Genomic DNA, 22,190 nt, shown 5'->3' on the forward strand with positions numbered 1-22,190 from the left:
TTCCGGAAAGATAATTCAATAAACACCAACCGATCGAAGTAGGCGAAATTAATAAACATCGATCAAAGTAGCTTCCGCTTGATACAAATTGGTGTTGTTGTTCACTATTACTTTTATTCAAATTGAAAAAGTCTATGAATAAAACGTTAAATAATGTTACGCAGAAACGCTTGTTTTCACTTCCGCTGACTGTATCGCTCGAAAAACAACACCGAAAATGGCACAGTTTGCCTTCGATAAGCGCGACCGTTTGCCCTCACCGCATTGTTTGTGCAAATGCAGAGGCAAATAATGCACCAAAAAAATCATCCAACCAACCCAACTCCACCCGGGCTGAACAGCGCGCATGATCCATCCGTTCCCATTTACCAGTTTTCTTAAATCAAACAACAACTAATGGCACCTGACGGTGTGTGTCAGTGAAGGCAATTGCTGAAGAAAATCCGCCGGCACCAAAGATGCACAATTCTCCTTCGTGGTTTGATAAGAATGCACCACTGTCAAGTCAAGGGAGGGGCGGGGGATGGATGCAAATTGGGAGCAAATCGACCAGCACAGGTGCATTCTGCACTTTGCACACACAGACAGACAGAACTGAAACACAAAGAAGGTTGGAAACGAAATTGTTGATTTTTTTTTTCTTGTGAATGTTTGCGAACACAGTTCTGATGATTATTGTGCCCTGTTTACTGTGGCAAGCGGGTGGAACGAAATCGAGGGAGTACAAAAAACAAACAAACTTTAAAAAACACCCCAGCAATATGCCAGCGCTCTTACGTTTTACTGATAAAACGACAAACTTGCAGATGAGATCGCAAACGTTTTTTCCTCAACTATACACATTTTTTTTTGTGTTTGGTGATAGGCTTTTTGAAGCAGTTTGAGAACAAATTAAAAATAGGTTTATGTAAATTAGGCATATTTTTCGACATAGAAATTAGTGATTATTGTGCACTACAAGAAATCTCACCGCAATCTCTTTTTAAAGAGGAATCTTCTGGAAAAGTCGGGAAAACAATCCGTAAGAGATGACTGAAGACAAATGTTGTGGGCCACGGGGAGGGAAAGCACTGGGTGCGTGGATGGGCGCAAGCGATTATGACTCACCAACGGTAAACTCTCTCGCTGGAAAAGGAGAGCTTGTAGCCTGTTTTCCAATTGCTTTTTCCAAAGCCTTCCGTTAACCGTGCGCCCTTCAGGATGGCGTGCGTGTACGCAATCAACACACACACACACACACGCTTTGAGCGCGTGCACTGCGTTTGTGGGTGATTTCGAAGGGTTCGAAGCCGCCAGAGTTAAAGGGTTAAAATGGTGCCAACAAGGACAAAGGGGAAATTGAATGCATTCGATTCCCGCTTTCCGGGAGGAAAAACCAATACCACTGCAGTAGGTGGCATTAGATGGTGATGTTTAGGAAATTTTCTAACAATTAAAAAACAACACGCCATAAACATAACATTTCCTGCCCATCGAAGGGTTACCACCGTCTCCCTCTTTCTCTGTCCAAAGGATGGATTTTTAGTTTTGTCTTTCTTTCCCAACAGGAACCCCGCGGAACAGCGAAAAAGAACGCAAGAAACCATTCCTTCTCGATCCCTTTTTCGAGTTCTCCATCTATCCGCCTGTTCGTTCGCGTCGTCCGTTACGAACGGCTAGGGACAGGGAAGGTGGCCGCGAGGAATACATGCTATGCCAGCAACCCATGTGTGGCCAGCAACTTTCGTAGAGGCCGCCGCCCCGCAGGCTTCCTTCGCGCGGGGTTGACAGGCGAAAGGGTTAAAGTTGCGTTGGATGGACGATCGGTCGAATACGATTTGAGCCGACGCCATCACCATCATCATCATCATCATCATGGCACACACCCGGAACGACGGAGAAGAGTAAAGCCGAATTGATATGAAAACGCACTGACTTTACGTTAAAGAACGGTCTCGTCCGGGCCTCAAGATGTACTCTCCTCCCGTGGTATCCTGAGAATGTGGGCGCAAAGCAAATGGAAGGAGCAGAATACGCGTGCAAAGGAATGAAGCGGGAGTCTGCGTCCATTAATTGTCCGAAGCCCGAGATAAATGAGTAAAGTTGTGACGGCGAGATCGAGCGTCAGCTAAATGGCAGCAGCATTTTATGCGACACCGGACGACCAGGCTCTTTGTCGTATCATGCCGGGAAGGTCTCTTATTGTTTAAATCACCAGTTTCGTATATGCTCGATCGTTTGATGAAATTCGATGAAAGATCGATCGATACTGCGTTTTATCGTGCATCATACCCTCATTGCCTCTGAGTGAGATGAAGCACGGCATTTCGGGTCCATATTGCATACCAACCGAGGGACATTTTGCCGCACACACTTGAAATACGGTTGAGTGCCCTAGGCATTATTAGAAATCAACATTTGCAGAAAACATTTCTTCTGTTTGGACCGGCAAGCTGGAAAAGGAAGCGAAACAGAGGGCCAACCGAAGTAGAGCGTTCGTCCGAAAAAATGGTCTTTACCTACCTCTTCCAAATGCGTTATCCTGCAAGATGGCCAATCAAACTAAGATGGACACCGGTCGTAGCAATACAGATGCACAGACAGACGATGCGGCTGGATTTTGCTGTGGATGATCACTGGGCCGCTGGGCGATTGCTTTTTTTTTTTGTTGATTTGCTAAAATATTCAGTACACAAAATGCCACACTATTTCGCTACACTGCGGGCAACAATATTCACGAACACAATTCACAAATGCACTGCCTGTATTGAATCGTACTGAAATTCCGCTACACCTCGGAGAACACTGCACCGCCTGCTGAAGATGCACACTGAACGGATGCAATTTGCCCACACTTTCGCTACCCCGTCGTAGGATGCTGCAAAAAGGGCTTCACCTCGTCGTTTTACTCGTGGTTTCGTAGAAACAATGAAACTCACTGCGATACGGCCGAAGGTTGGTAGTTATTATTGGGATCCGAAGGATGTTTCACCTTTCTCTACGGTGCCCGGAATGGATTGAGATGATTTTGCCGAAAGTGTCGTACGCACGCTAGACTAACCAGAGACTGGAGGGACGCACAACTGAACGCTACGGAAATTCAAAGTGAAATGATTGCTGCAACGGAAAACCATCGGTTTCAGCGCTTCAGATATCGCTACAACCGTTCTAATGACCTCTACTCGAACATGAGACGCGTTCGGCGAATGTCACTTGACCGGTTCAAACGAAGAGCGAGTTCCATCTTGTTCCATCCGAACCGGTAAAGTGCCGTCTCTTTTACACACAATTAATTTTCACAAAAACTAGAAAAAAGGAAAGATCTTTTTCAGCACAAAGTTGTGTGTCTTGAGCAGACATTTCATTTGAGGGGTCAAATGTACAAATTGGTGCAGTATTCATACAGTAATTAACAAATTTGTTATTCCTGCAGAGAATACCAACCAAGGTTTCTGTACCTACGCCTCATTCAATTATTTATTTTATAAACTAAGAATTACGGAAGAATATTTGACGTATAAAGTTGCTTGCATTTAAAACACCTTTCATTTGAGGGGTTTGTTGCTAAAATTGAGGCTGAGGCACTGATAAATTATTAACAAATCAGTCAGAATTTCAAGTTCTGACCAAGGTTTTTGAAGTTTGCTGGTGAGCTGCAGCTTCGTTCTAGTGGTGGGTAAAACGAATCACCAAATCCGAATCCCAATCCACAGAATAATCGCAAGTAATTGTAACCAATCAATACCGATTTGGAAATCGTTTATCTTAATCTGGATCCCCTCCAAATCACAACTGATAAGTTGCTTTTTCCGTAATAAAAACATGCCACACATTTCGGATGTGATGTTCAACGCTGTAAGTAATTCTGTTGATCTTGAAAATCAACTAACGTATGGAAACGTTCTTCGAAACGAAAACCGGACACAGTGAATTTTTTTCCAATTCCAATCGAATCAAATCCTTAAGATTAGAATCTGTTTAGGGATTGAATTTTCGAATCTTCCGAATCCCGATTCGGCCAACACTAGTTTAAGAGTCAACCGGTTCAACCGGTACAAAGTACGCGCTTTCAAAACGTTTACTGCCGTTAAAAATTTAATAATTCCTACTATTACATCACTTTGATATCATAACTGAAGACTTCATTAGGCTGTAAGTTTCGTTATTGATGATGAATCTAAATAACGAGTAAATTGTTCGATAAGAGATAAATGGTAAACGAAACTAGTTTTACCGAATTCAATACGCACCCTGCCATACAAAAGGATACGGAAGTGTGCTCGTTCGTGCTGCAAAATTCACACCTAAACTGGAGAATGAAACGCTTTTCCCCACCCAGTAGCAGACAGTCCAGACACTGCCAGACAGACAGACAGCCAAGAAGCGCGACGATAGACGGGAGTGTAAGAACGAACCGTTTCCCCCACTCGACCGACTACCACGCCACCGGTCTCCAACGTCGCATTCCGCGTGGGGACGCTTATCTTCGGGGTCGATCGTCCAGACACGTCACTGAAACGCATCCCAAACGTGTGGGGCAAAAAGTGGTGAAAATCCAGCGGGTCAAAGGGGGTACACGTTTCCGCGGGGGGTTCGTCCCGTCCGAAAGGGCGCGAGTTTGCGCAAATCGAGGGAGAAAAACCCGAACGCCACCGGCAGCACGAAAACCGGCGACCATAAAAGTTTGCCGGTTTGTTTTCTTCCCTCCGTTTTTCCACGGATTGTATCCTTTTTTCCGGCAGGCAGACAGAGAAAACGACGAAGACGGGAAAACTGGTAGGTGGAAGACGAAACAGACCGCACCCGAACCTCGTGGTTTAGTGCTGCCCCTTCCCGGCTCCAGTGTCCGCTTGCAATTCCTTCCAGTACCATCACCCCACGATGAAAGGGCATGGAAAATTTGATGACGACACTTTGGTGGGCCCTCGTGGGACACGGCTGGTCGCCTCATTGGAGGCCTAACCTAACTCGATGCCAGTGATTTGGGGACGAATGAATACACCATCGTTTGCAGGAAGAAAACACACTCAAATAACACCGAAAACTTCGCCGAGAAAAGGAAAAGTTTTTCCTCCATCATTTCATCTTCATTTATTTTATTCCATTTCTTTTTTCATGCTTTAATGTATGAAAACTCGAACCTCCTGCCAACGTGAGGTGCCGGGTGCCCTACAATATTACCGTGCGCCTATGAATTATTCATCACTCAGTGTCCATGTCTCTTCACCTAGTCCACGCAGAAAATTTTCCACCGTTTTCCCACCTTGGCGCAGAACCGGCCGGGTGGGAGAAAAGGACCGTGGGCCATATGTGGGGAAGGGAACACTGTTGAATCGCACACCGCACGCTGGGTGTGGTCGTCGGTAAGGAAAAATCGTTGGCTTGCGAAAAGAGCACCCGTGCGAGACGCCGGGAAAACTCTAACCGCTTTGCACGACTGCAAAGGGGAAAAATAGGGAAGTGCACCGCCGTGCTGATGAGATGGGAAAAGAAATCGCATAAACGTCAGGCCTCCAACCTGGGCCACTTCCGCTGGGGTCAGTGGGAACGGAATTATCCCCTCCTGCTCCTTGATTTTATTGCAATTTTATACAAGTATTTGTGTATCTTCTCCCGTATGCGTGTGTCTGTGCGTTGGATAACATTGGCGGCACCTAAAACAATCACACCAAGCGACGCAGCAACAAGCCGGCTGAATTTCCATCTATCGATTTTCCGGCAAATACCATTCGGCCAGCCAGTCGAAGCAACATGTACTTCGGCCGTGGCACAATGACTACGCCGGGCATTTTATTCGCCTTTTTCGCTTCCACATTCGCCGTGACATATGACCATTTGTTGATTGTGCCCTTCCGGCTTCCGGTTTTTGTTTTCGGCTGAAGATGAATTGTGAATCCTGCTGATGGCGCAGAGAAGCGGTAATTTGATCGACGCTTGCCATATTTATCCTGCCAGTGACTTTGACTTACTTTTGCCCCACAAGATAACGAGTCTTGGGTGGATGAAATTCTCCCCCTTTTCAATGGACCTTTCTTTCTTCTAACTCATCTTTGGGTTTGTGTCATCAAATGGCTTTTCTTTGATGATGAGTCAACGGAATGTTTACCACGTGGCAACTTTTCCAAACCCGTGTGTGTGTGTATGTGCTGGTGTCTGTGACTCAGCGGTACTTCTCCGGGTGCCCAGAGCATTTTGCCAGAGAGCAGAGATAATGGCAACCGTACATGAATCAGTTTCTGGCCCTGTGGCAGATAATCGATAAGCCAAACAGCAACAACTTGTTAAGCTTCACTCCGTACCATATGGAAGCGGAGATTGCGAGATAAGGATCCGTTTTTGCGGGTTTTGGATGCTGCCGGGAACCGGGGAAGGATAAGGAAGGACGGGGTGCACTTCCACCTTAACGAATCATCATGCAATATGGTGCTGTTTATTGGTCTTTCCGAAAGCATATTGTATGCTATTTTTGGTCACAGAAGTTTCCTTGAAAATAAAAGAACCTGTTTATAAATAGTGAACAATTTATTGGATTGAAAAATCAAATAGTTTATAGTGCAGTAAATATCAAATAGAACACCTTTTGGGCACGTGTCGATGGCCCTTTTGCGGGGTTTTGCAAGAAGAAGAAAATTTGAAAAGTGATGAATCCCATGGTTGATCCTTTCCGGTCTCGGTCTGGTTCGGTGTTTTGATGGACACACACTTTATTGCTTGCCCTTTTTGGTCACTTCATCACCCCGACACGGGCTGTCGAAATTTCCGATCTGACGAGAGACAAATTAAGAGAGTAAAAAAAAGCGACAGCAACATGGAAATGGGACACATTCCGGTTAGCATAGTTATCGAACCGGAAATTGATAAAAATTGGGTACCACATCACGGGTGTGTTCTCGCGAAGGGAATCTGCCGTCTACTCGAGAGGCATGTCCGGGTCCAAGTGTTGGTTTATCTATGTCTATTTTTACCAATTCAAATCGTCCCATAAACATTCATGAGAATCAAGCTTTTAGGGTGGGTGAGTTGGTGCTTTTTTAAAACACAATTCCTAGTTAATAATAAAAGGAAGATGATAATATCCGGTTCGTTCAAGTTTGACCACCCGGAATGCGACATATTTGTACATTCTGTCGTATGTTTGGACTTGTCACGTGCTAGCATTTTTTTTTATTTTTTGATTATCGATAACATTTCCATAATGAACAGTAAAGTCCGCTTCCGGTGGAAAAACACAATCGAACCGGAAGAAGGGAAACCTCAACTATGCGCTTGGTATTTCAATATATGCATTCTGCAAACATTGTTTTCCTTTTTCCTTTATCTTTCTCCGGCCAACCCAAAACATGCTGTCCTTTTGGTTTGCTTGTGTGGTACTCGGTGTAGGTACGGACGGTCGGGAAAATGGGCACCAACCCGGAAATGTCCGCGATGTCTGCACCAAGCGTTGTAAATCCGGTATTCTGTATGCGTGAAAGGAAACCCAAACGAAGTCCCATGGTCCGTTGAGTTCGGGTAAAAAGTGGGACAAAAAGTCAACACAACCGGAACATGATTTTGTACTTAAGGAATTCTTCGGTTGGAGAAGACGAAAAAAAAACAACCAACGTCTTTATTTGTTCCCATTAGATTCCCAGCCCAGTGGCGAATGCATTTCAATAAGATGATGCAATATTCCTTCCGGCGGTTCCCTTTTCCTATCCGGAACCAGCGTTCGCAAAAGGGTGTTTGGGGGTGGGAAATGTACTGTAATTCATCATCACCGTCTCTGGCCACCCTTTGAACCGAGCGTCCCATTAGTGTCCCCACCCTCAGCAAACGGGGTAGATCTACTATATGCGCACCATCCTCAACCCCTGCCCACCCCACCCGGACCAAAATGCGTTGCAATTGCAGACGTCTCGCCGGGTGCACGCTGCAACAATTGCCGCTTCCAGAGGCCGGGCGAACGCTCTGACTCACCGATTGGTCGCCACTTAATTATGCAGAACGGGTCGTCCTCGGGCCTGCTGCCTCGATGGCTCCGACCGGGCGATTAGAAAACGATGGGACACAGCGCTTAATACCATAAATCTGCTGCTCGCAAAACGACAAACACTCTCTTCGCTCCCTCCCTCCCGCCACGCACAGCACCGGATCGTCGGCCCGAAAGTCGGGCCCGGATCATCATAAAACAATAATGTAAAACTTCAACCCCCCGGGCGACCGAAGCCCTTAGGCAAACGAGTCACTGTTTGTATGTTTGTTTGTTTGTTTGTTTGTTTGGTTAGTTGGTTGGTTTGTATGGCCGTTCGGCTTCTCGTGTTCGTTTGTTATTTTATAAACATTTGCCCACAATAAACTTCTTTGGTGTGCGGATCGCCTAATCGCCACGATTCCACATTGGCACGTGTGTCCGTAAAACACAAGTGAAATGTGGCTAGCAAAAAAAAAGGGAAAAACTCTATAAAAGTCAGCATAAAGAGCTTGCCCCGTAATGTTTACACAGCTATGCGCTTTGGTCAACATAATTCCTGGTACATTTAGTGGGGTTCTTTGCATTGAGAGCAAACATGTTGACGAAAATCAGCAGCTGCAGTAATATTCATCCGTGAGAAACACTACAATCAATATGCTTGTTTCATCTGTTCAGCTTCTTGATACTTGACACTCTCGAACGATAATAAAATTAAATGTTCCTAATATTTGTCCTACGAAACTTTCCGATTGCATATTCATCAACATCAAATTCTTTCAACTCAGCACGGCAAAGAAAACTCTACCGTTGTAGATGCGTTCGTATTACACTATACACCATTTATTTGTATACATAATATATATTATTTTATATAGAAAAAAAAGGGAAGAAAAGAACGTTGCCTCGAGGGAGGGTTGTAAATAGGGATGATGATTTAGTTTAGATGATTAAAAAGTAAACGTAAAAACAAGTTTTAAATCACAATTAGCGCTTGATTAAAATAAAAAAAAAACCATAGTACGAAACATACAATTTCCCCGATGATAAAATTTATGGTGCGACGATAAGCGGGTCGATGGTCGGTTTTCATGTGTGAGTATGGTTAGATGATTTTATTGCGGTGTTAAACGTAAGGTTAAAAATAATGAATAAAGCAGCGTAATCTTATGCTTCGTTTTTAACATTATTATTTGATTATAGCCGGCGTCCAGTTTTGCGTGTGCATGTAACCATTCCACCGAGCGTAGGGCAAGAAATGAACCAAAAAAAAAAACTGTAGCACGAGCTTATGCAAGGCGTTGATGCATGACGTACAGTAGACGACACATTGAAGACTTTATCCCATACTCCAATGTTGCCGCGTCTACTCGACAATTCGAATCAGCTGAATATTATACAATGGCAGAGTGACAAAATAAACTCTAAAAGAGCAGAAAGGTTAATCCGGGGACAACAGGGCCAATTTGTTAACTCTTTCCAACACTCTTGTTTCCTTTGTGCGTTCTAACTCTGGTTGCAATACGATTTCAAAAAAGGCTCTCTTCCATGTTCAAAACAGCGAACTAAACGAAACCCAACATTGAGATCAGGGTGCCGCAAAGGGTTCTCTTTTTTGCCTGGGTTTTTGCTAACTCATCCAAACCAAACTGGGTGTTGTTGCCGAGAGCAAGACCCGGCGCACACATTCCTTTACTGGTAACTTTAGCATGTGCACAAGGAAACGTCGATATGTTTAACCCGATCCAGCCGATCACTTTCCTAGTTTATTACATTTGTGTCTGTAAATTTTCCAAATAGGGCAAAGATTTTACGGTTCGGTGCCATTCAATTGACATGACAAGCCCACCGCTTGCATCGGCTGGTAGAAAAGAATCGCCGTAGAACTAAGGAATCTCGTTATTACAGGAGCTCCAGTACTTTTGGCTACGTAAAAAAAATAATCCTCGTTGGTTCCCGGTGACTGATTGTGACAATCTATTTCTTCAACCGTTCACATCTCATTGTCTATTTTAAATTTGTTTTCTGTTCAATGATGTAATTTTAACTTCGAGTCAATCGAAGGATTTTTTTAAATTCCGAAAAATTTACCAAAAGTATGTGTGAAAGAGAGTGAGTTCCTTTCCGGTGGAAATTTGAATCCATGTTAGAACCGTTATGGAAACGATAGATAGATGCGGAGGGCAGATTAACGCAGTCTTTTTTATTTATTAACTACTATTCTCCTAGGAATGGGGGAAATCGATGGGAGGACCCGAAAGAGAGAGAAAGAGAGAGGCAGAGAGAGTTTAAGGCATCCTCCTACGCCAACATCCGCCAAACTGCGATGTTGTCTTTGTACAAGCGCGGGTCTTCCATTCACCGATTTAACTACAATCTACCGGTGGAATTTCCAGCCAAATGTCCTTTTCTCGAGCGAGGGACAACCCATCCTCCACCGAACGGTGCATGGACCATGTTCAAGGGGACCGCGCACGAAAGCGGTACACCGGCGGCAAACATGGATTTTATTTTATAAATAATAAATAAACGTAAGGCACTACACTAACGAGATGGTTGTTTGTTTTGTTTAAAGTGTACTAATATTTGCTACAGTAAGATGTTCGTGGGCAGGTCGGTAGTGTTAAACCGATTGCCTGAACTTTACCGTCGATACACACAAGCACACATAGACGTGTTCATATTAAACACGGTTGCGTGATGAGTTGTGTGAAAAGAACAAAACAAAATAAAACACATTTAATGAAAAACATCACAATAAAACCGTTCCGTATCGTCACAGGGGCATGCAGTCGACGGTGTATCCGCCAAACACACACCTACACTCATAGCTCGATCGACCGGAAACGGTTCAATGAAAGACACCGAACTTTTGAGATCCACCAAAACTTGTCGCCATAGGAAAAAAGAGATAAGAACGGCATCCAAAACTTGTCGGATGGAATACGGCAGTCACGATTGGGAACGTCTTTGGGGACATTTTCATTCACTTGCCTTCGGTACGGAGCATCGTAATATCCCATTTCTAGTAAACAACAAAAATCACTTCTCGTCTACTTCTGTTTGGCTAATCGAATAGGGGGCAATTATAAAAGGAGAATGCTTTTTACTTGAAAAGTCAACATAAAAACCACAAACCTAAAAACTAGAAGTGTTAAAAACTCTAGCTTTACCACGAGAACAGAAATTGCCTCAATTACGTTAAGTATTATCTTTTACACTAAGTAAAATAATCGTGCACGAAAGAATCGTTCCATTCGTTTAAAACTAATCGCTAGGCTCCGCCGTGTGAAGTTTTCTCTCCTAATAATCAATATGAATGATTAGCGGAAGGAAAAGTACTCCAAGTGCTGAAAAAGGAACGCACTACACAATATGCACCCCTTCCTTTTTGGCCAACTAGAGGACAATACGTCACCGTCTCCTGGAAAACTTTCAGCCAATAAAGAGTGTGTACGTGTAAAACGTACCTATATACTATACTAAACGAAAACTAGATACTATACACGAAGCTAACTAATGCACGATGAATATCATCTCCCTCCCTTCGCTTCCCGCCAAGAATCGCTCGCTTAATCGTCCTAATAATCATCCAGTGTGTCACTGTGTGGATGAGAATGTGAGTGTGAAGTAAAGTATGGGGAGGAAGGGGGAAAAAAAATAAAAAAAAACAGTAAGGAAATCGCCCCCGAATTTAGGATCCATTGTCATCGTCCTGCTTCTGGTATCGTCGCTCCTGGTGAATCTTATCAAGCCGCCGCACTTTCCCCTTGGGTGATTGATCGAAGGCACACGGTTCCGTGAGGCTGCGAACGCACGTTTCTCCCTTTCTGCGGCTCGCCGAAGGCATGGTACGGTCGACCTAAAAGGAGAGACGCCACGAAAAGGTGCCATCAGTCTGGGTAATTGTGATATGGCGAGGCTAACAGGGGAACAATTAAACATACCATTGAACTTGGCTGGCCGGGACTCGCCGGGAACGTGTAGGTACGAATGTTGGGCGAATCCAGCACTCCACTGCCGGTGCTTCTGTCGGTGGTGGATACGTACAGGTTAATGTTGTCGCTGATCTGTCGCGGGGACTTCTGGAGGTTGCGCGGCTGCGATTTCGGCGTGGGCGAAAGGAACAGTGACTCATGTGTCTGAAAAAACCGAAGAAATCCTCGATTATAATAGAGCATCGGGAACGGTAAAGAAGTCACGAGAACGAACGATCTAAGGATGGCTGCTTACCATGTCGTTATTACAAAACTTGCTTGTGAACGAGTGAACAATCTGCACGTAAATCTCGTTGTAGAACTTGATGATATCACCGTACTCATCGCGATCGTACTGCACCGAGGTGGCCGCCATTTCATCAACTGGGCAGCGTCTTTCATTCTGACCATTAGTTGTCGTTGTCGTCGAAGTCGACGCTACGGCATCGGTAACCCCATTGGCCGCCGGTTGCCCTTCTGCGGGGGCACGTCGGATGAACACACTCCGATAGATGGCACTGGTCGCCTGTGGCTGGTTGTGGTAGCAGTGCATAATCTCCTTGAATGTTTTCTGCAACTTCTTGATACGTATTGTCACGAAGATGGCACACATCAGCAGCTGATCGAGGTGGCGATCGCGCATCAATTGCCGTGCGCACTTGGTGATCGTAAACTCGAAGATCGTCCAGATGAGTGACGGTTGATCCGATGTGATCTCCGACTCGAGCCCGAGATTCTGGCAAAGGTTGGTCAACCGGACGTACGCCACGTGATACATCTGTGAGTAGAAAGTTAGATTCAGGCGGTTACAAACGACTCATTTGCAACTCCAAAGCTTTCTTCTTCGACCAATGTTTGTTTCACTACAACGTAATCTGATTTGTTCCAATATTCCCTCTCTTTTCATGTACTATGGCAATAACAAACGTCCCTTTAAAACTAACCTTACGGAAGAACAGATTTAACGAAGTCGAAGACTGAGCATTGTTTCCTCGCTGAGGCGAGCAGAAGGATGAGATCAACGATGAATCCTTGTTACCGTTCACAACATTACCTAAAATACAAGAATAAAACATTTGTTGTAGTTTATTCGTCATAGAAGTGTACACAATATTTAATATATTTCTAGTTAATATTCTCCCCTGAAAATGTAACATATTTAAGAAAGCGGGTATGATTAATGCTATGGCCCCTGAAATGTACAACATGTTTGAATGTTAGTAACGGCGGTAGAACACAAGAGTATTGAGTTAGTTCCATTACAGGACAGCTCCTACTGCGGGTTGTTAGTTGATTAAGTTAGGCTCTCATACTAGAGACTAAGCGATGGAGATGGCAGAAAGGAGCATATCTGTCGTACCAGTTTGGGATAGTAATGCATTTTAAAGACACTCCAGTATGAAAGGTGAACCAGCGGATGTGTTTATTAATGCAAGCGGAAAAGCATTCAACCACTCAAAGCTGTAGGGGGGTAATGGGTGGAAATGGAACCGATGGGTTGGGAATGTCCGGTCAGAATGCATGGAATGATCGAAGAAGGTGCGCGCGTGAACAAACCTGGCGCATTCGTCATCTCCGTAGTCGCCTTGGAAGGTGATTGGGAGACCGGCACCGATCCAGCTGCAGCAGCAGTGGACGACGAAGGTCTCCCTGAAGACGTTGATGCAACCGCGGCTGCTATTTGTGCTACCACGTATTTCGTGGCCGCCACCGTCGACGGAGGATCGGCGAACAGTTTTTTCTTGGCCGAATCGGGATGGGGGACCTGGCGCCCAGTCGCACTGAGCTGCGCGGGGGTGGTCGGTGGGCCAGCTGAAAAGCCGTCTAGATAGAGAACAGAGCGGGAAAAGGCTAGTAAGTCGAAGGTGTGTTCCTTCTCGTTCCCTTCTTATTTGAGCAAAACCCATTTCTGTGATGAATATTTCCGCCTGGCGGTAGCTATCGTTCTCGCAAATCAAATCAAACCAAACTTAATGTCTGCACACTCCCCGAAACCTACCCCTCGTGGCACCGTTCGGTGTGTTTCTGGTCGAATCTCCTTTCAGCGGAGTTATTCCGGAAATCTCAGCCCTCTGCTCGACGTCCTTGTTCGAGGGGATTTCAAAGTTTTCCTTCTCCATCCTTTCCCACAGCATCGACGAGCTCTTCCAGCAGAGTGAATCAACCGACTGCTCTTCGATCTGGAACGAAACAATTTAACGTTTATTTACTCGACCACAACAGAATGAATTCTTAAGATGCTCAATCGGAAAATAAATGAAGTAACAAATCCTATCCTAATGAACATATTTTACACAGCAAGTGAAACACAGTAAGCTAGTCTGCCGGTTGATATTGACACCTAGCAATCATAGGTTACTGTGATTCGATACATTTTCTACTCTATAATTATGGTTTAATAAATGAGCTAACCATGTCCAATCTCTTTCGCTAATACACAAACACGGCCATACATACCCGGCGTAGATGGTTTACTATGTCCGGCGTAAGGATGTCACTGTTCGACGACACCGTCACCTCGATGATGAGTAAGAAATTGTACGGCTGCATATCGAACACCTGCAGTATCCAAGGGAAGTTGTTCTGCTCTTCACGCAGGAAAAAGATAATCTCTGCCGCGCATACACAAACGGCCGAGTTAAACATCTCGGAGGCGGTGCACATATCGTAAATCACCTTCGACAAAGGGATCGACGGTCGCTTACGAATCTCCCACGGGATGATGTTTTCCATCAGTAGATAGTATAGCGCTTCGATGCTGTCGAAGCGCGCCTGCAACGTGCTCGAATTCCAGCCGTTAGCGGTCAGCTTCTGCACGAAACGATCCCGCAGCCGATCCAGCCGATCCTGCACAGTCTTCAGTGGGCTCGTGGGGCAGTTTTTCATCAGATTAAGGAACGATTCGCGTGGTTTGCCCGGTTCATGGCCCTGGATTTTCTTCATCAGCTGCGTCAGCGTGCCACGCAGCATAAACCCACCGATGGCACTGGGATCGGGAGCACCGCTCAGCGTTCTACTGCCACCCGGTCCGCGCGATTTCACGCTCAGGGGTGTAAGCGGATAGCCAGCCCCGTTGCTAACCCACCGCTGCGTTCCACCACTCGTGTTGGGCTGACGCGTCAGACTCAGTGCGATCCGCTCGTCCAACATTACGCACCGCAGAATGCGGCTCTCGTAGCGACGCTGCAGAGCTTTGAAGTTATCCTCAAAGTTAGCTACCGATACCAGTCCCACAAACCGACCGTCCGGTGATGATTCATCACCACGCGTGCCCTTCAATTCCCCACTGTCAATCATTCCGCTCAGCGTTGGTAGGAAAATGGTTCGGTTCGTCTCCTCGACACTCTCGCGCGTGGTTGAACAGCCGTTGCAGAGCAATACCATCACGTTCAACTCTCGACCGGCAGCGATGGCCGCAGCCGTACCATCCACCCCATTGTTAACCGCGTCGGTCGAACCGTTAATGCCCGGATGCAGGACGGACGGGTTGATCAGATCCATCCTGCCCTCAGCGACCACATTCTTATAGATCAGATCGATCACGCACACGCTCAGGTTCATGGCGGTGGTCAGATCACGCCGCTGCTCCTGATGCTGCTCCTTCACGCACAGGAACAACACCCAGGCGAATTCGCGCAGCCGATTGTACGAGCAGGGGCTCGGTTTGGCCTTTTTGTTGCGCTTCGGCTCGTCCGGCGTGATGTTGGCCTCGTTCAATACGCGCGGAAAATCATTGCCGAAGCTGTTGTACGCCCTCATCGAGACGTCGAACTCGTGGCGCAGATTCTCGAAACACTGACGCAGCCGGGTCGGTAGCGATGTCACCGCGCACCAGTCAGTCATTTTATTGAAAAACTCTTGAATCCTACAAACAAGAATAATTTATTAGTTGCGGTACTTTGTACCTAAAATCTCTTTACCTACCTTATATTGCACGACCGAAGCAAATTAGTGATGTTCACACCATTCCCACGGATGTAGTGGTCCGTACAACCCACGGACGGCAACTCTTGGAGACAGGCCACATACAGAGAACAGCACATCCAATGTGGCGGTTCACCCTGTGCGAAAGGAATAAAAAAAAGGAAATATAAAAAATCGAAAAAATTGATGCTCTTTCCGCTCGAAAAAAATTGATGTGGCTCATTTGTGTGGGCAATTGCTCAATGAAATTCTCTCATCATCACCCGCATACGAAGGAACACCGAGAAAAACATAAATCCGCTTACAGGGGAGCAAAACGTTTATGTTTATTTGCCTTCATATGAATCAAGTACTTGTGCCTGCCGCGAATGTAGTTGCATCGTCAAGTGCAACAACGACTCCCCGCTCCCTTCCTCTCACTCCCTGTCAGAGTTTGTCTTTTCTCCATGCTGTAAAACATGAGAACGCGAGCGACTGTTTAGTAAATATTCATCAGCGTTCCACATGGTCGCATAGTCGGACACGCGACTGGACATCGGAGCTCGAGGGTGTTCATAGGCCGATATTGGACGAAGGATATCAAATTCAAGTGTCACAATATATATTCCTAGTGGAAACATTTATGAAACCGCAAACTTAAATTCTTGTTCCAAAGAGTAACCTTTGGACCTGAAAACAACATGACCCGTTTCGCCCTTTTTTACTACCTGCTGTTTTCTTATTCCACCGGCGCGGGACACATTTTTAAAGGGAATGCTTCCGGAAACAGCTGTTAGCAGCAATACGCAGCGCGAAGGACAAGGCGCAAGAAACACGAAGAAAGCGTGGTGTAGGAAAAACGTGACAACAAATAAATGAAAAAGTGAAAGACCTACACATACACATGTGCGAACACATTTTCCCATTGCCGTTTATCTTTTGCGTAACACCATCCCTTCCACGGATGTAAGGGATATTCCTTCTCGCCATCGTAGTCGTCCTTCTACCCCTTGGGGGCTTCATTAACAGCTGTTGTTGCGGTGTGTGTTACCAGAAAACCCTCTTTTAAATCAGTAGTGACGAAATGGAAAAAAATCCACACGATCGTCCACAACCGTTCACCGTTTCGGAAGAAGAAATGGGCGCGCAAAACGTACTGGGCAGAGCCGGCAGGCAGAGAACACGCCGCGACAATTAGAAATACGCGACCTCGGCGCTGAAAACGTGTCTGGGATAGAGGGGCGAGGGTTGGGGATGAAATGACCCAATGACTAACACTTTCACCGTGTTGGTGTGGTGGTATACACTAGCGCGTGTAGAGAGGAGATCTGACCAACAACGCGCACGCCGCGAGATACGGCGAAGTGTGGCGCGAATATGTTTTTTTCCTTCCGTTTTTTTTTGTAGCCTCTTGAAACGACACAGAGACAATGTGCGTTTGCCGTTCCCTGCACTACACTGCCCCTTGCATTGCATTAAAAGTGCACGGTTACGTGCGCACGCGGATCGTCAAAATGGACGACCATCGAAGGGAATCGAACGAGTCGATGTAAAATTTGGCCGATAGAATGTAAAAGCGAACGGTGAGAGCGAGAAAAGGGAAGGGAAACGGTCGTTGTGCACAAAAGGACAAAAAAGTGCAGCATGCACTGCAAGGTGCTTGGCTACGGCACCACACCTTACTACTTTTCGTTGCGCCCTTGACCTCGACCTGTAAGGAAATCGTAATCCCTGTCTTCCTTCGAAAGGGGACCTGATGCCGGCGAAAAGAAGAAAAGGTGCAATAGAGTAGGCTATGCCTGTTCTCTTGTCTTTTTAGCAACACCGAGTTTCCTACCTTCCGTAATCCGGAGAGGAGATTTAAAAAAAAAACACAGTTTTCCAACAATAGATCATCATATGTGCCCGTCCATTGCACGTGGTTTTGGACAAGTTTTTGTATTTGCTATTTAGTCAAGCAGCTGCGATCAATTGATAAAAGTGTCAGTAAACAGAACGGACCGTGTTAATCATCATCCAGGTTATAGACAGATAAGGTTTGAACAACACTAGACAACTATACGCCATTTCCACAATACGGTCACTTTCAGGGGCCACTGGACGGGGCGGTTTCACGGTAATGATGCGCCATGGGATCAAGGAAGAAGCAAAACCCCACCTTCCATCCGGCTAATTTTCTTAAAATTGCCAACCAACACACCCAGCTTAGCGCATCCGACTGTCTCAGCAGTCGTGGTTGAGCGCGCTTCTCCAACCCAGCAGCGAAGGGGTCGGCCATTGTCGGAAGCGTGGAATTCCAAATTCCTCCCGGTGGTTTTATTCCAAAAAGCGCGCACGAAAACCTGAGCAATTATGAATAACGCAGCCTCATCGTCTGACCCAAGGGAAGGTTGGTATTTAAAAATTGACAGACGAAATCATTTAACTCACTCAAGCACACTCACGCGCTTGCTCTACTTGAAAGGTAGAGGAAGGACTATGAGACAGAAAAAAAAACCTACGACTCCGAAAACCGAAAACCGTCACCACACCCAAAGTGTATCACAATTAACTGCATCGCCGTATGACTGCGTTTGCTTACGGTCGGAAGATAATCTCACCGGTAACGTGCGGGAAGCGTAACCATTGAAGGGAGCGGGGAGAGATAGGTCATGTTGGGTCGCGAAATTTCACGACGCACCAATCATCAGAATGTGATGCGATGACGTGTGATAGAGTCGTTGTCCAAACTGCAATCATTGTGTACTTGGATGCAACGAAAGGTAATGAGCACTGGCTCGAATGATATGGCCACAATGGACGGTCGATATTAATCCAAAAATGCGTGTACGTGCATCATCGGTAACACGAACGCACACAAGAACGGTCAGCTCACACTTGGGAAAAATGGTACGTTGTTGCCATGCCGTACTTTCTTAAAGGCGAAGTAGGCGCCTTACGGCGGTATGCCGTCTGCTGGGAATGTTCGTTTGCTGTTCACTGTTGCTAGGTTGTTGCAAAAATCTGTCGCGCCAGGTGAACCGAAGGCGCACGATAGCAAAACTTCACCACAACGTGTAGGTTCTCGATTCTTCCTCCAGAGGATTACGTGACTGAGGAGTGCAGCCCTTGTCTAGTTGGCTCTAATGCGCAGTATGATATTTGCATTGCTTTAATGCACTCCAACCAACTAAATTATTATCAAACCAAACTCATCATCTTCTTTATTTTTATCGTTATCGTCATCTACTTCCGGTTCGATTGAACGAACGAAAACGACGCAGCCAAAAGACACACGCGAATCGACGAAACACTACTGGAAGAACTTGAAGTGGATCATCACAAATCACTGTGTACTTGGATGCAACGAAAGCTAATGAGGTCAGGCTCTAATGGTACAACCACAATGGACGATCGATATCAATCCAAAAATGCGTATAAGTGCATCATGGGTAGCAGGAACGCACACAAGAACGGGGACCTCACACTCGGGAAGAACTAGCAATTTTACGTTGTTACCATGGCGTACTCTCTTGACCATATAAGGCGAAGTAGGCGCCTCGCTGGGGGCATGTCGTCTGCATGGAATTTTCCTATGCTCCCCACTGTTGCTAGGTTGCTGATCTTTTTTTAGAATAAATGGACAACGGAGCAACACTTAGGTGACGTGGTTTTCTTAACTTCCGGTCGGATACAACCAACGACAACGTGGCAGCCGAAAAGCACAAACGAACCAACTGCTGTTTCCAGGAGTTTCTTCCTTTCCACACAAAGGCAAGCAACTCACGAGGGTCCGAAGTGAGCTCGAAATTTTCCAAATGCCCTCTGTTGCTTTGCTGTTGTGTGCTTAAATCTGTGGCGCACGTTAGGAAAACAACAAGCCCAACGTGCGAGTGGGTTAATGTGGTTTCATGAATCTTCTTCCAGGGCATTACGTAACGCAAGCATGGTACGCACCCCTTTGTCTTGTTGGCTATATTATGCATTTTTTTGCATATCCTTCCAAAAACTATCAAACCGAACTAGTTATGTACTTTACCAAATGGTAATGGAGGCTAATACCAACGAATATATCAGGGACAATAGTTTACCACTGGCTAGAGTTACGCAATCAAGTGCAGTGCCCATGGCTGTTCATTGGGCTATTGTAGCGTATTTGGGAAAAATGGATTTAGCTACTGAACGGAACAACACGTGCTATGTACATTTTAAGAAAAGGGTTTCTGCGTTGCAACCAAAGATCGCAGCCACTTAAAAACTCGATAGGTCGAACCAACCGGCAAAAATGAAGAAAACCCCTCGATTGCATTTCGATCGGCTGAAAAACGCTTTTAGCAGATAATTTTCATTCGTGCTTCAATCTTTAAATATCATCTGCCATTCGATTTACTTCTCCAGCGGGCGCTGAACCGACCGGATGGGAAAGGGAAATTAAATTTAAACCGATAAAATCCAGCCCCTCCCGTTTTCCCTTGCGGCAAACTTACCGTAAGCTCGTACTGGCTGCGGGTTACCTCGTACGTCCGCCACGAGCGCATCTCCGTGTCGTCGTCGATATTGAGCGTACGACAGATTTCCCGGTGCACTGCACGCTGCGCAGTTAGCGGGCTGCTGGCAGGTTCTTCGGCGGTAGTCATCTTGGTCAAGCCGGTTGGCGTTGTGCAGCAGGCTTCTTCAATCCGAGAAATCTGGGTGATGTAACGAACTTCGATCGACCACGAGTAGTTCGTCCAGTGATGGTTTTAAACGATCTTCGTGTGATCTTCAGCTTGTGTGAAGAAGTCGAAATTGAAAGGATTACAGACTGTGAGTCTGTGTCCTTCAATAAAGCCCTTTTAGAGAAGACGAACTGTGTCTTCTTTTATCAGTCGCCAGGCAGTGCCAAACGTTCGTTTCTGGTGTTTAAAAATTTTACTCTTTTCTCCGCTAGTAGTAGAAGGTGGCTTTTAATGCACAAAACGTGCACACACACATACGCACGCACGATTACGGGACAGCTTCCCCGCTGTGTCAAATGCACCCCAAACACAACAAGCACACGTTCGATGCAAACAGCAAAATGTTTCCAATATTTGTTATCCTTCGATTCGTCAATGAATGTTTTTCTTGTTCGTCAGATGATGCAACGGGGAAATTGCAACGGCACTTTTGGTCGGACACGGACACCACAAGTTCGTGAAACTGTTGATCGTTTTTTTACACGCACAGAAAGTGCATCCACAGTGGGATCCGACTGCGTTCTTATTGCACCGGAGATGCGAAGTGGCTGAAGAACCGAATCCAATTGGACACACCAGCAATATCGGCCCCCTGCGAGGGGTGGAGGGGGATATCTATGCACACCGGTGTATACGCTGCAGCTAGGCACAACTAGGCCTCGGTAATGTTCTATTGCTTCCGTTGTTGCTGCTGTCGATGCTGCTGCACAACTGAACCGAATCCATCGACAATACCCTCCAAGAAGGGAACTTCTAGGAGGTTTGAAGGGACCTCATTCACACACAGAGTCTAGGGGCGGCGGTGAATTGCGCGTCTGACGCGGCCGCCGTCACTGTTTACTTCACTTGCTGAGATAGTTTCAAGGTCGATTTTCACAAACGGACCGATCGTCACACACTTGGGCTAGCTGTTTTCGTGGTCTCTGGATACAACTTCAGTTAGAACTTATGATTGGGAAGGAATCGGAGGACTTCTTTTGGTCAAACACCCCTTGTATCTTCGCTCCATTACGATCTTTCGAGCGCGCGAAAATGTTTCGCTGTCACACAAAAAAGCGGCACACGCAAGATAGATAGAGCACTGCAAAAGGTAGAGAAATCTACCTCATTTTGACATCGGGTATGCAGAAAAATCTGGATACAAATTTTGACACTACGTAAATGGCTGATAATTTTATGCTGTACTACACGAATTTGGAGGATTACAGTTTACAAACCAAATTTACTGACTTGCAGAATTCATGATACACAAAATGCGTTGCAAGAAAAACCTCTACAATTTGCAAAGGCATGGAAATCCAACTTTGTTTCAGTCACAGCCTGATAACCTTTCAGGAAAATGTGTTGCTATCTTTTTGATGTTGGAACGCAATATACTTTCTATGAAAACAACAAAACCTTCACGTAATATTGCAAGTACATTGCATAATGTATCATTTATCATTCGATGTAGGCGTTTTGTCATAGTGGTCAGGTCACACTTACGATATTACCGCCATTATGCCATTTCGGAACAAACACCCCCCAATATCTGCACCTGATGGTCAACGCATATGCCTTGGTTGAGTATCTGCCACATCAAGTAGTCACGGTATATGCAACAACAAGGTCCATAGGTATACGTTTCATTATTGAACTAATTTGCATAATATTTTAATTGTTAATAACGCAGTACCGTAAAGCAGA

The 22,190-nt window shown here is 45.7% G+C and overlaps 2 protein-coding genes across 2 annotated transcripts in view; both read right to left on the reverse strand.

Annotated features, from left to right (window-relative positions):
* The window catches only part of LOC131263332 (synaptic vesicle membrane protein VAT-1 homolog-like), a 55,963-nt gene extending 52,897 nt beyond the window's left edge, over positions 1 to 3,066 (reverse strand). The window contains exon 1 of the mRNA XM_058265515.1: positions 2,503 to 3,066. The gene's annotated coding sequence lies outside the window, so the exon portion shown is untranslated. The remainder of the gene's footprint in view (positions 1 to 2,502) is intronic.
* Positions 3,067 to 11,003: 7,937 nt separating this feature from the next.
* Positions 11,004 to 21,539, reverse strand: LOC131267161 (retinoblastoma-like protein 1). Its single transcript, XM_058269945.1, has 8 exons — positions 20,274 to 21,539; positions 15,829 to 15,965; positions 14,362 to 15,769; positions 13,904 to 14,084; positions 12,849 to 12,958; positions 12,161 to 12,682; positions 11,875 to 12,069; positions 11,004 to 11,789 (listed from the first exon to the last, which is right to left on the reverse strand). Exons 1-8 carry the CDS (start codon positions 20,421 to 20,423, stop codon positions 11,622 to 11,624), a joined length of 2,871 nt encoding a protein of 956 aa, XP_058125928.1. The 5' UTR covers positions 20,424 to 21,539; the 3' UTR covers positions 11,004 to 11,621.
* Positions 21,540 to 22,190: the final 651 nt, after the last annotated feature.

The sequence above is a fragment of the Anopheles coustani genome, chromosome 2 (genome assembly GCF_943734705.1).
Source record: "Anopheles coustani chromosome 2, idAnoCousDA_361_x.2, whole genome shotgun sequence".
Classification (NCBI taxonomy): Eukaryota; Metazoa; Arthropoda; class Insecta; order Diptera; family Culicidae; genus Anopheles; species Anopheles coustani.

Bases quoted from the DNA above. Each gene is read 5' to 3' on its own strand.
- LOC131267161 (XM_058269945.1), bottom strand. From the start codon at position 20,423: ATGACTACCGCCGAAGAACCTGCCAGCAGCCCGCTAACTGCGCAGCGT. The intron at 12,070-12,160 runs GTAAGCAGCCAT...CGGTTTTTTCAG, and splicing joins AGTTTTGTAATAACGACATG to ACACATGAGTCACTGTTCCT. The intron at 11,790-11,874 runs GTATGTTTAATT...CTCTCCTTTTAG, and splicing joins CCGGCCAGCCAAGTTCAATG to GTCGACCGTACCATGCCTTC.